The sequence below is a fragment of the Anser brachyrhynchus genome (assembly GCF_964034855.1).
Source record: "Anser brachyrhynchus genome assembly, contig: SCAFFOLD_351, whole genome shotgun sequence".
Lineage (NCBI taxonomy): Eukaryota > Metazoa > Chordata > Aves > Anseriformes > Anatidae > Anser > Anser brachyrhynchus.
Genome location: NW_027663754.1, coordinates 1 through 12,492, shown reverse-complemented (window position 1 = coordinate 12,492; position 12,492 = coordinate 1). Strand labels below are relative to the sequence as shown.

Sequence of the window (12,492 nt, the reverse complement as noted above, 5' to 3'; positions counted from 1 at the left end):
GGGGCAGGGATCTATGGGGCAGGGATCTATGGGGCAGGGATCTATGGGGCTGGGGATCTATGGGGCGGGGATCTATGGGGCGGGGGATCTATGGGGCGGGGATCTATGGGGCGGGGGATCTATGGGGCTGGGAATCTATGGGGCGGGGGATCTATAGGGATGGGGTCTATGGGCCTGGGGAATCTATGGGGCGGGGGATCTATGGGGCAGGGATCTGTGGGGCAGGGATCTATGGGGCTGGGATCTATGGGGCAGGGAGCTATGGGGCAGGGATCCATGGGGCAGGGATCTATGGGGATGGGGATCTGTGGGGAAGGGATCTATGGGGCAGGGATCTATGGGGCTGGAATTTGTGGGGTGGGGGATCTATGGGGCTGGGGATCTATGGGGCAGGGATCTATGGGGCGGGGGATCTATGGGGTAGGAGTTCTATGGGGCGGGGGATCTATGGGGCAGGGGATCTATGGGGTGGGAGATCCATGGGGTGGGAGGTCTATGGGGCGGGATCTATGGGGCTGGGATCTATGGGGCAGGGGATCTATGGGGCAGGGATCTATGGGGCAGGGGAGATCTATGGGGTAGGGGATCTATGGGGCTGGGATCTATGGGGTGGGAGATCTATGGGGCAAGGATCTATGGGCTGGGGATCTATGGGGCTGGAATATATGTGGTGGGGGGATCTGTGGGGTGGGGGTCTATGGGGTGGGGATATCTATGGGGCTGGGAATCTGTGGGGCTTGGATCTATGGGGCAGGGATCTACGGGGCTGGGAATCTGTGGGGCTGGGGATCTGTGGGGCTGGGATCTATGGGGCTGGGGATCTATGGGGCGGGATATCTATGGGGCAGGGGATCTATGGGGCTGGAATTTGTGGGGTGGGGGATCTATGGGGCTGGGATCTATGGGGCAGGGAGCTATGGGGCCGGGCGCTATGGGGCAGGGATCTATGGGGCTGGGATCTATTGGGCAGGGATCTATGGGGCTGGGATCTATGGGTCTGGGATCTATGGGGCTGGGATCTATGGGGCTGGGATCTATGGGTCTGGGATCTATGGGGCAGGGCGCTATGGGGCCGGGAGCCGTGGGGCCGGGCGCTATGGGGCAGGGATCCGTGGGGCCGGGCGCTATGGGGCTGCCCCACAGTGGGACGGGAGCGTGCGCCTCTGGGACTACCGGGAGCCGCAGGACGAGGACGAGGCCGAGGCCGGGGGCGGCCGCCCCACGGCGCCGCTGCCCCACGGCCAATAAAAGCCCCGGGACCCCCAAGTGCCGGCGGCGTCTGTGGGGCGGGGGCGGGGCGGGGCGGGGGGGGGACGGGGGGGAACGCGGGTGGCGCCTGCCCCACATCTGCCCCACATCTCCCCATATCTGCCCCATATCTGCCCCACATCTGCCCCATAACCCCCTTTCTGCCCCACATCTGCCCCACATCTGCCCCATAACCCCCTTTCTGCCCCATATCTGCCCCACATCTGCCCCATAACCCCCTTTCTGCCCCACATCTGCCCCACATCTGCCCCACATCTCCCCACATCTGCCCTATATCTGCCCCACATCTGCCCCATATCTGCCCCATAACCCCCATATCTGCCCCATAGCTGCCCCACATCTGCCCCACATCCCCCCATATCTGCCCCATAACTGCCCTTCTGCCCCACATCTGCCCCATAACCCTGTCATCTGCCCCACATCTGCCCCACATCTGCCCCACATCTGCCCCATAAGCCCCTTTCTGCCCCACATCTGCCCCATAACCCCCCAGGTCTGCCCCAACCCCCCCCCAAACTCAAACTCTGGGGGGTCTATGGGGCAGGGAGCTATGGGGCAGGGATCTATGGGGCAGGGATCTATGGGGCAGGGATCTATGGGGCAGGGATCTATGGGGCTGGGGATCTATGGGGCGGGGATCTATGGGGCGGGGGATCTATGGGGCGGGGATCTATGGGGCGGGGGATCTATGGGGCTGGGAATCTATGGGGCGGGGGATCTATGGGGCAGGGATCTGTGGGGCAGGGATCTATGGGGCTGGGATCTATGGGGCAGGGAGCTATGGGGCAGGGATCCATGGGGCAGGGATCTATGGGGCTGGGATCTATGGGTCTGGGATCTATGGGGCTGGGATCTATGGGGCTGGGATCTATGGGTCTGGGATCTATGGGGCAGGGCGCTATGGGGCCGGGAGCCGTGGGGCCGGGCGCTATGGGGCAGGGATCCGTGGGGCCGGGCGCTATGGGGCTGCCCCACAGTGGGACGGGAGCGTGCGCCTCTGGGACTACCGGGAGCCGCAGGACGAGGACGAGGCCGAGGCCGGGGGCGGCCGCCCCACGGCGCCGCTGCCCCACGGCCAATAAAAGCCCCGGGACCCCCAAGTGCCGGCGGCGTCTGTGGGGCGGGGGGCGGGGGGGGGCGGGGGGGGACGGGGGGTGGACGCGGGCGGCGCCTGCCCCACATCTGCCCCACATCTCCCCATATCTGCCCCATATCTGCCCCACATCTGCCCCATAACCCCCTTTCTGCCCCACATCTGCCCCACATCTGCCCCACATCTCCCCATATCTGCCCCATATCTGCCCCACATCTGCCCCATAACCCCCTTTCTGCCCCACATCTGCCCCACATCTTCCCCACATCTCCCCATATCTGCCCCATATCTGCCCCACATCTGCCCCATAACCCCCTTTCTGCCCCACATCTGCCCCAATCTGCCCCACATCTCCCCACATCTGCCCTATATCTGCCCCACATCTGCCCCATATCTGCCCCATAACCCCCATATCTGCCCCATAGCTGCCCCACATCTGCCCCACATCTCCCCATATCTGCCCCATATCTGCCCCATATCTCCCCATATCTGCCCCATATCTGCCCCACATCTGCCCCATAACCCCCTTTCTGCCCCACATCTGCCCCACATCTGCCCCACATCTCCCCATATCTGCCCCATATCTGCCCCACATCTGCCCCATAACCCTGTCATCTGCCCCACATCTGCCCCACATCTGCCCCATAACCCTGTCATCTGCCCCACATCTGCCCCACATGCCCCACATCTGCCCCATAAGCCCCTTTCTGCCCCACATCTGCCCCATAACCCCCCAGGTCTGCCCCAACCCCCCCCCAAACTCAAACTCTGGGGGATCTATGGGGCGGGGGATCTATGGGGCTGGGAATCTATGGGCTGAGGATCTATGGGGCTGGGATCTATGGGGCTGGGGATCTATGGGGCTGGGATCTATGGGCAGGGATCCATGGGGCAGGGATCTATGGGGATGGGGATCTGTGGGGAAGGGATCTATGGGGCAGGGATCTATGGGGCTGGAATTTGTGGGTGGGGGATCTATGGGGCTGGGTATCTATGGGGCAGGGATCTATGGGGCGGGGGATCTATGGGGTAGGAGTTCTATGGGGCGGGGGATCTATGGGGCAGGGGATCTATGGGGCTGGATCTATGGGGCTGGGGATCTATGGGGTGGGAGATCCATGGGGTGGGAGGTCTATGGGGCGGCATCTATGGGGCTGGGATCTATGGGGCAGGGGATCTATGGGGCAGGGATCTATGGGGCAGGGGAGATCTATGGGGTAGGGATCTATGGGGCTGGGATCTGTGGGGCAGGGATCTATGGGGCTGGGGATCTGTGGGGCAGGGGATCTATGGGGCTGGGATCTATGGGGAGATCTATGGGGCAGGGATCTATGGGGCTGGGGATCTATGGGGCGGGGATCTATGGGGCAGGGATCCGTGGGGCCGGGATCTATGGGGTAGGGATCCGTGGGGCTGGGATCTATGGGGCAGGGATCCGTGGGGCCGGGCGCTATGGGGCAGGGATCCGTGGGGCTGGGTGCTATGGGGCAGGGATCTATGGGGCCGGGCCCTATGGGCAGGGGTCTATGGGGCTGGGGATCTATGGGCAGGGATCTACGGGGTGGGAGATCTATGGGGCTGGGAGCTATGGGGCTGCGGGCATCTATGGGGTGGGAGCTATGGGGCTGGGTCTATGGGGTGGGAGTTCTATGGGGCTGGGATCTATGGGCAGGGATCTATGGGGCCGGGCGCTATGGGGCAGGGATCTATGGGGCAGGGATCCGTGGGGCTGGGCGCTATGGGGCAGGGAGCTATGGGACTGGGATCTGTGGGGCAGGGATCCGTGGGGCCGGGATCTATGGGGCAGGGAGCTATGGGGCTGGGATCTCTGGGGCCGGGCGCTATGGGCAGGGATCCGTGGGGCCGGGCGCTATGGGGCTGCCCCACAGTGGGACGGGAGCGTGCGCCTCTGGGACTACCGGGAGCCGCAGGACGAGGACGAGGCCGAGGCCGGGGGCGGCCGCCCCACGGCGCCGCTGCCCCACGGCCAATAAAAGCCCCGGGACCCCCAAGTGCTGGCGGCGTCTGTGGGGCGGGGGGCAGGGGGGGACGGGGGGGGGCGGGGGGGGGGACGGCGTCGTCGTCTGCCCCACATCTGCCCCACATCTCCCCACATCTGCCCCATATCTGCCCACATCTGCCCCATATCTGCCCCATAACCCCCATATCTGCCCCATAGCTGCCCCACATCTGCCCCACATCTCCCCACATCTGCCCCATATCCCCCTTTTCTGCCCCATATCTGCCCCACATCTGCCCCACATCCCCCCATATCTGCCCCATAACTGCCCTTCTGCCCCACATCTGCCCCACATCTCCCCACATCTGCCCCATAACCCCCTTCCTGCCCCACATCTGCCCCATAACCCCATCTGCCCCACATCTCCCCACATCTCCCCACATCTGCCCCACATCTCCCATGTCCCCCATTTCTGCCCCACATCTGCCCCATAACCCCCAGGGCTGCCCAAATCCCCCCCCAAACTCAAACTCTGGGGGGTCTATGGGGCAGGGATCTATGGGGCAGGGATCTGTGGGGCGGGGATCTATGGTGTGGGGGGATCTATGGGGCAGGATCTATGGGGCAGGGATCTATGGGCAGGGATCTATGGGGTGGGGGTATCTATGGGGCTGGGGATCTATGGGGCTGGGGATCTATGGGGCTGGGAATCTATGGGGCGGGGGATCTATGGGGCAGGGATCTATGGGGCAGGGATCTATGGGGCAGGGATCTATGGGGCTGGGATCTATGGGGCTGGAATCTATGGGGCTGGAATCTGTGGGGTGGGAGATCTATGGGGCAGGAGACCCCCCAAGACCCCCCCAAAGCCACCCGGCGCCATGGCGGGGGCCCCTTATAGGGCCGAGGCCGCTATAGGGCCCCATAACGGGGCTGATCCTACAGGGCCCCCTAACGGGGCACCCCCTATAGGGCCCGCTTATGGGGCCGCGGCCGCTCTGGGGCCTGGTTATGGGGCGGCCGCCATGGGGCCTGCTCACGGGGCGGCCCCTATAGGGCCCGGTTATGGGGCCGCAGCCCCTATAGGGCCCCGTAAGGGGGTCCCCGCTGTGGGGCCCGGTTATGGGGTCCCCGCTACGGGGCCTGGTTATGGGGCGTCCCCTATAGGGCCCGGTTATGGGGCGGCCCGTAACGGGGCCTGGTTATGAGGCCGCAGCCTCTATGGGGCCCAGTAACGGGGCAGATCCTATAGGGCCCGGTTCCAGGCCAGGCTTTATAGGGCCCCGTAACGGTGCAGGCCTTATAGGGCCCGGTTATGGGGTCCCCGCTACGGGCCTGGTTATGGGGCGGCCCCTATAGGGCCCGGTTATGGGGCGGCCCCTATAGGGCCCGGTTATGGGGCGGCCCGTAACGGGGCCTGGTTATGAGGCCGCAGCTGCTATGGGGCCCGGTAACGGGGCAGATCCTATAGGGCCCGGTTCCGGGCCAGGCTTTATAGGGCCCCGTAACGGGGCAGGCCTTATAGGGCCCGGTTATGGGGTCCCCGCTATGGGGCCTGGTTATGGGGTGGCCCCTATAGGGCCTGGTTATGAGGCCGCAGCCGCTATGGGGCCTGGTAACGGGGCAGATCCTATAGGCCCGGTTCCAGGCCAGGCTTTATAGGGCCCCGTAACGGGGCAGGCCTTATAGGGCCTGGTTATGGGGCGGCCCCTATAGGGCCCGGTTATGGGGCGGCCCGTAACGGGGCCTGGTTATGAGGCCGCAGCCGTTATGGGGCCCGGTAACGGGGCAGATCCTATAGGGCCCGGTTCCAGGCCAGGCCTTATAGGGCCCGATTCCGGGGCAGGCCTTATAGGGCCCCATAACGGGGCCGCAGCTGCTATGGGGCCTGGTAATGGGGCAGATCCTATAGGGCCCGGTTCCGGGCCAGGCTTTATAGGGCCCCGTAACGGGGCAGGCCTTATAGGGCCTGGTTCCGGGCCAGGCTTTATATGGCCCCGTAACGGGGCAGGCCTCACAGGGCCCGGTTCCAGGCCAGGCCTTATAGGGCCCCGTAACGGGGCAGGCCTCGTAGGGCCCGGTTCCAGGCCAGGCCTTATAGGGCCCCGTAACGGGGCAGGCCTCACCGGGCCCGGTTCCAGGCCAGGCCTTATAGGGCCCGATTCCGGGGCAGGCCTTATAGGGCCCCGTAACGGGGGCAGGCCTCACTGGGCCCGGTTCCAGGCCAGGCCTTATAGGGCCCCATAACGGGGCAGGCCTCACTGGGCCCGGTTCCAGGCCAGGCCTTATAGGGCCTGATTCCGGGGCAGGCCTTATAGGGCCCCGTAATGGGGGCAGGCCTCACCGGGCCCGGTTCCAGGCCAGGCCTTATAGGGCCCCGTAACGGGGGCAGGCCTCACCGGGCCCGGTTCCAGGGCAGGCCTTATAGGGCCCGATTCCGGGGCAGGCCTTATAGGGCCCCATAACGGGGTAGGCCTCACAAGGCCCGGTTACGGGGCCGCAGCCGCTATGGGGCCCGGTAACGGGGCAAATCCTATAAGGCCCGGTTATGGGGTGGCCCCTATAAGGCCCGGTTACGGGGTCGCCGTTATAGGGCCTGGTTACGGGGCGGCCGCCGTGCGCTACGGGGCGGCCGCGGGGCGCGCTCTCGGGGCGGCGGCGCGGGGGCTGAGCCGGGGGGCGGCGGCGCTTTTGGGGTCCCCGGGCTTCGGGCGGGCGCACGCGGCGGCCGTGGCGGCCCTGGTGGGGCTGGGGCCGGCCCTGCGGCACGCGGCCGACCCCAAAAGCGCCCTGGCGGCACCCATAACCTGCTGGAGGCGTGAGTTATGGGGTCGGGGGGGTTATGGGGTCGGGGGGGGTTATGGGGTCGGGGGGGGTTGTGGGGTCGGGGGGGGGGTTATGGGGTTTGGGGGGGTTATGGGGTCGGGGGGGTTATGGGGTTTGGGGGGTTGTGGGGCTGGGGGGAGATGTGGGGCTGGGGGAGATGTGGGGCCAGGGGGGTTGTGGGGCTGGTTATGGGGTTTTGGGGTGTGGGGGGTTTTGGGGGGGTTATAGGGTTTGGGGGGGTTGTGGGGGGTTATGGGGTTTTGGGGGGTTGTGGGGCTGGGGGAGCCGCTATGGGGCTGGGGGCTATGGGCAGCAGGGGTGCTATGGGGGGGGGCTCAGGGGCACTATGGGGCTTATGGGGTCCCTACGGGGTCTCTATGGGGTTTCTATGGGGTCCCTACAGGGTCCCTATGGGGTCCCTACGGGATTTCTACGGGGTTTCTGTGGGGTCCCTATGGGATTTCAATGGGGTTTCTATGGGGTCTCTATGGGTTTTTGTGGGTTTTTTGTGGGGTTTCTATGGGGTCCCTATAGGGTCCCTATAGGATTTCTATGGGGTTTCTATGGGGTTTTTATGGGGTTTTTATGGGGTTCCTACGGGATTTCTATGGGGTTTTTATGGTTTTTTTTATGGGGTCCCTATGGATTTCTGTGGGGTTTCTGTGGGGTTTCTATGGGGTCCCTACGGGATTTCTGTGGGGTTTCTGTGGGGTTTCTATGGGGTCCCTACGGGTTTCTATGGGATTTCTATGGGGTTTTTATGGGGTTTCTATGGGGTCCCTACGGGATTTCTGTGGGGTTTCTGTGGGGTCCCTATGGGGTCTCTATGGGGTTTTTATGGGGTTCCTACAGGGTCCCTATGGGGTTTCTGTGGGGTTTTTATGGGGTTTCTCCGCATTTCTATGGGGTCACTATGTGTCTGTGGGATTTCTACGGGCCTATGGGATTTCTATGGGGTTTCTATGGGGTCCTAATGGGATTTCTATGGGGTTTTTGTGGGATCCCTATGGGGTTTCTGTGGGATTTCTATGGGGTCTCCATGGGATTTCTGTGGGGTTCCTACAGGGTTTCTATGGGATATCTATGGGGTCCCTAAGGGGTTTCTATGGGGGTCCCTATGGGGTTTCTATGGGATTTCTATGGGGTCCCTGTGGGGTTTCTGTGGGGTCCCTACGGGGTCCCTATGGGGTTTCTATGGGGCTTCTATGGGGTTTTTATGGGGTTTCTATGGGGTTTCTACTGGGTTTCTATGGGGTCCCTACGGATTTCTGTGGGATTTCAATGGGGTTTCTATCGGGTCTCTATGGGGTCCCTACAGGGTTTTTATGGGGTTTTTATGGGGTCCCTACAGGGTCCCTATGGGATTTCTGTGGGTTCCTATGGGGTTTTTATGGGGTTTCTATGGGGTACCGATGGGGTTTCTATGGGGTTTTTATGGGGTTTCAATGGGGTACCTATGGGGTTTCTATGGGGTTTTTATGGGGTTTCTATGGGGTACCTATGGGGTTTCTATGGGGTTTTTATGGGGTTTCTATGGGGTACCTATGGGGTTTCTATGGGGTTTTTATGGGGTTTCTATGGGGTACCTATGGGGTTTCTATGGGGTTTTTATGGGGTTTCTATGGGGTACCTATGGGGTTTCTATGGGTTTTTATGGGGTACCTACGGGGTTTCTATGGGTTTTAATGGGTTTCTATGGGATTTCTATGGGGTCTCTATGGGGTTTTTATGGGGTCCCTACAGGGTCCCTATGGGATTTCTATGGGGTTTTTATGGGGTTTTTATGGGTTTTCTATGGGGTTTCTATGGGGTCCCTATGGGGTTTCTACGGGGTCCCTATGGGGTTTCTGTGGGGTTTCTATGGGGTCCCTACAGGGTCCCTATGGGATTTCTATGGGGTTTCTGTGGGGTTTTTGTGGGGTTTCTGTGGGATTTCTATGGGTCCCTATGGGATTTCTGTGGGGTCCCTATGGGGTTTTTATGGGGTTTCTATGGGATTTCCGTGGGGTTCCTATGGGGTTTTTATGGGCTCCCTACGCTTTTCTACGGGGTCGCGACGTGCCTGGGGGATTTCCACGGGCCCGCGGGCTTTCTACGGGATTTTTACGGGGTGCCCCGCCCCGTGCCCCACACCTCACCCCCCGCCCCCCGTACCCCCGACAGCCGCCTCGTCGCCTCGGCCGGCCGCTGGACGGCGCTGCTCCTGGGGGCCCTCCTCATCGCCTCCCTCCCGCTGGCCCAGCCGGGGGGCGGCCGCCGGGGGGCGGTGCTGCGGGCGGCCGGCCGGCTGGCCGTGGGGGCCACCGTCATGGCCGCCGCCGCCCCCCGCCTCTTCGCCGCCCTCGAGGCCGCCGCCGGCCTCCGCCCTTCCCCGCAGGCCTTCGGCCTCGTCCTCTGCGGCCTGGGGCTGGGCGAGGAGCTGGGGCGCTGGCGAGGCTCCTGCACCCGCCCCGGGTGGCTGGCGGGGAGGGCAGGGTGGCTACCGAAGAGGGATGGCTACCGAGGACGCCTGGTTGGCTACTGGAAGAGGGATGGCTACCGAGGACGCCTGGTTGGCTACTGGAAGAGGGATGGCTACCGAGGACGCCTGGTTGGCTACCGGAAGAGGGATGGCTACCGGGGAGAGGAGGATGGCTACTGGAAGAGGGATGGCTACCGAGGACGCCTGGTTGGCTACTGGAAGAGGGATGGCTACCGAGGACGCCTGGTTGGCTACTGGAAGAGGGATGGCTACCAGAGAGAGGAGGATGGCTACCGGCAGCGAGATGGCTCCCGGGGAGGCCAAGATGGCCGCCGCCGCCCAGCCGGCCACCGGCGAGGCACCGGCCGGTGGCCACCACCCCGCTCTGCCTCCTCTTCCTCCTCAACGCCGGGCTCCTCGTGCTGTGGCAGGGGGCGCTGGCGGCCATCTTGGCTTACCGGTGCCACTGGGCCGCCAACGCGGCCGGCGCCGGCCTGGGCTGGGCCGCCTGGGCCTTCACCTACCGCCTCTGGTACCGCTGCCCTGCTCCCCGGGGAGGCCCGGCCTGGGGTTGAGGCCCCGGGGGGGTTGGGGGGGGTGAGGGGGGGGGGGTGGGGGGGGGGCCCCCAAAATATTTCGGGGGGACCCCAAATTTTTGGGGGACCCCAAAATTTTCGGGGGGACCCCAAATCTTTTTGGGGGAGGCCCTGAATTTTTCGGGGGGGGAACCCCAAAATTTTGGGGGGGGAAACCCTGAAATTTTGGGGGGGGGAAGGCCTAAAATTTGGGGGGGAAGTCCTGAAAGTTTAGGGGGGGGAGGTCGAGGGGAGGAAGGAGGCCTCGGGGGGCATTGGGAGGCTGTAGAACTCTACAGGACCCCAGTAGGCCCCAGTAGGCCCCACTAGGCCCCAGTAGGCCCCAGTAGGCCCAGTAGGCCCTAGCAGGCTCCAGTAGGCCCCAGTAGGCCCCAGTAGGCTCCAGTAGGCCCCAGTAGGCCCTAGTAGGTCCCAGTAGACTCCAGTAGGCCCCACTAGGGCCCAGTAGGCTCTAGTAGGTCCCTGTAGGCCCCACTAGGCTCCAGTAGGCCCCAATAGGCCCCAGTAGGCTCCAGTAGGCCCCAGTAGGCCCTAGTAGGTCCTAGTAGACTCCAGTAGGCCCCACTAGGCCCAGTAGGCTCTAGTAGGTCCCTGTAGGCCCCACTAGGCTCCAGTAGGCCCCAGTAGGCCCCAGTAGGCTCCAGTAGGCCCCAGTAGACCCCAGTAGGTCTCAGTAGACTCCAGTAGGCCCCACTAGGGCCCAGTAGGCTCTAGTAGGTCCCTGTAGGCCCCACTAGGCTCCAGTAGGCCCCAGTAGGCCCCAGTAGGTCCCAGTAGACTCCAGGAGGCCCCACTAGGGCCCAGTAGGCTCTAGTAGGTCCCTGTAGGCCCCACTAGGCTCCAGTAGGCCCAGTAGGCTCCAGTAGGCCCTAGTAGGTCCCAGTAGACTCCAGTAGGCCCCACTAGGGCCCAGTAGGCTCTAGTAGGTCCTGTAGGCCCCACTAGGCTCCAGTAGGCCCCAGTAGGCCCCAGTAGGCTCCAGTAGGCCCCAGTAGACCCCAGTAGGTCTCAGTAGACTCCAGTAGGCCCCACTAGGGCCCAGTAGGCTCTAGTAGGTCCCTGTAGGCCCCACTAGGGCCCAGTAGGCTCTAGTAGGTCCCTGTAGGCCCCACTAGGCTCCAGTAGGCCCCAGTAGGCCCCAGTAGGTCCCAGTAGACCCCAGTAGGTCCCAGTAGGCTCCAGTAGGCTCCAGTAGGCCCCAATAGGCTCCAGTAGGCCCCAATAGGCTCCAGTAGGCCCCAGTAGGCTCCAGTAGGCTCTAGTAGGCTCCAGTACGCCCCAGTAGGTCCCAGTAGGCCCCAGTAGGCTCCACTAGGCCCCAATAGGCTCCAGTAGGCCCCAATAGGTCCCCAGTAGGCGCCAGTAGGCCTCAGTATGCCCCAGTAGGCTCCAGTAGGCTCCAGCAGCCCCCAGTAGGCTCCACTAGGCTACTGTAGGCCCCAGTAGACCCCAGTAGGCCCCAGTAGTTCTCAGTAGGCCCCAGTAGGGCCACAGTAGGCCCCAGTAGGGCCCCATTATGCCCCAGTAGGCTCCAGTAGGCCCCAGTAGGCTCGAGTAGGCCCCAGTAGTTCTCAGTAGGCTCCTGTAGGCCCCAGTATGCCCCAGTAGGCCCCAGTATGCCCAGTAGGCTCCAGTATGCCCCAGTAGACCCCAGAAGACCCCATTATGCCCCAATGGGCTCCAGTAGGCCCCAGTAGGCCCCAGTATACCCCAGTAGCCCCCAGTGTGCCCCAGAAGACCCCATTATGCCCCAATGGGCTCTAGTAGGCCCCAGTAGGCCCCAGTAGCCCCCAGTAGGCCCCAGTAGGCTCCAGTAGCCCCCAGTGTGCCCCAGAAGACCCCATTATGCCCCAATGGGCTCCAGTAGGCCCCAGTAGGCCCCAGTATACCCAGTAGCCCTCAGTATGCCCCAATAGGCTCCAGTAGGCCCCAGTAGGCCCCAGCAGCCCCCAGCGTGCCCCAGTAGACCCCAGTAGGTCCCAGTAGGCCCCAGTGGGGGGGGGGGGGGGGGGGGGGAGGCCCCCCAAATCAGGGGGGGGAGGGGGGGGAGGGGCGCCATGTTTCGGGGGGACCCCGGTGCCGGGGGGGCCCAGGAGGGCCAGGGGCACCCCGGCACCGGCGTCCGCCATCTTGGTTCCCCCCCCCCCCAATCATTTTCCCTCAATAAAAGCTGTTTTTGGGGCCGCAAACTCGATTTTTTTTGGAGGGGGCGGGGCTGAGGAGGGAGGGGGCGGGGCCGGGGGCGGGGCCACGCCCCCTTTTCGCGGGGCGGGGGAGGAGGGAGATC

General features: G+C 63.9%; 1 protein-coding gene and 1 long non-coding RNA gene across 12 annotated transcripts; both read left to right on the top strand.

The window, feature by feature from the left end:
* Positions 1-6,853: 6,853 nt before the first annotated feature.
* On the top strand, positions 6,854-10,320 carry LOC308186858 (uncharacterized protein; the record flags this gene model as incomplete). The annotated part of the gene is made up of 2 exons (XM_080609018.1): positions 6,854-7,140; positions 9,312-10,320. Exon 2 carries the CDS (start codon positions 9,457-9,459, stop codon positions 10,318-10,320), a length of 864 nt encoding a protein of 287 aa, XP_080465144.1. The 5' UTR covers positions 6,854-7,140; positions 9,312-9,456.
* Positions 10,321-10,408: 88 nt separating this feature from the next.
* LOC308186857 lies at positions 10,409-12,394 on the top strand. Of its 11 annotated transcripts, none has more exons than XR_013944337.1 (3): positions 10,409-10,534; positions 10,594-11,022; positions 11,062-12,394. It is a non-coding gene; the product is annotated as an uncharacterized lncRNA (long non-coding RNA). The 11 variants fall into 11 exon arrangements; XR_013944338.1 differs by having other exon boundaries at positions 10,415-10,743; positions 10,823-11,022; XR_013944342.1 differs by having other exon boundaries at positions 10,415-11,022; positions 11,062-11,260; positions 11,301-12,394.
* Positions 12,395-12,492: the final 98 nt, after the last annotated feature.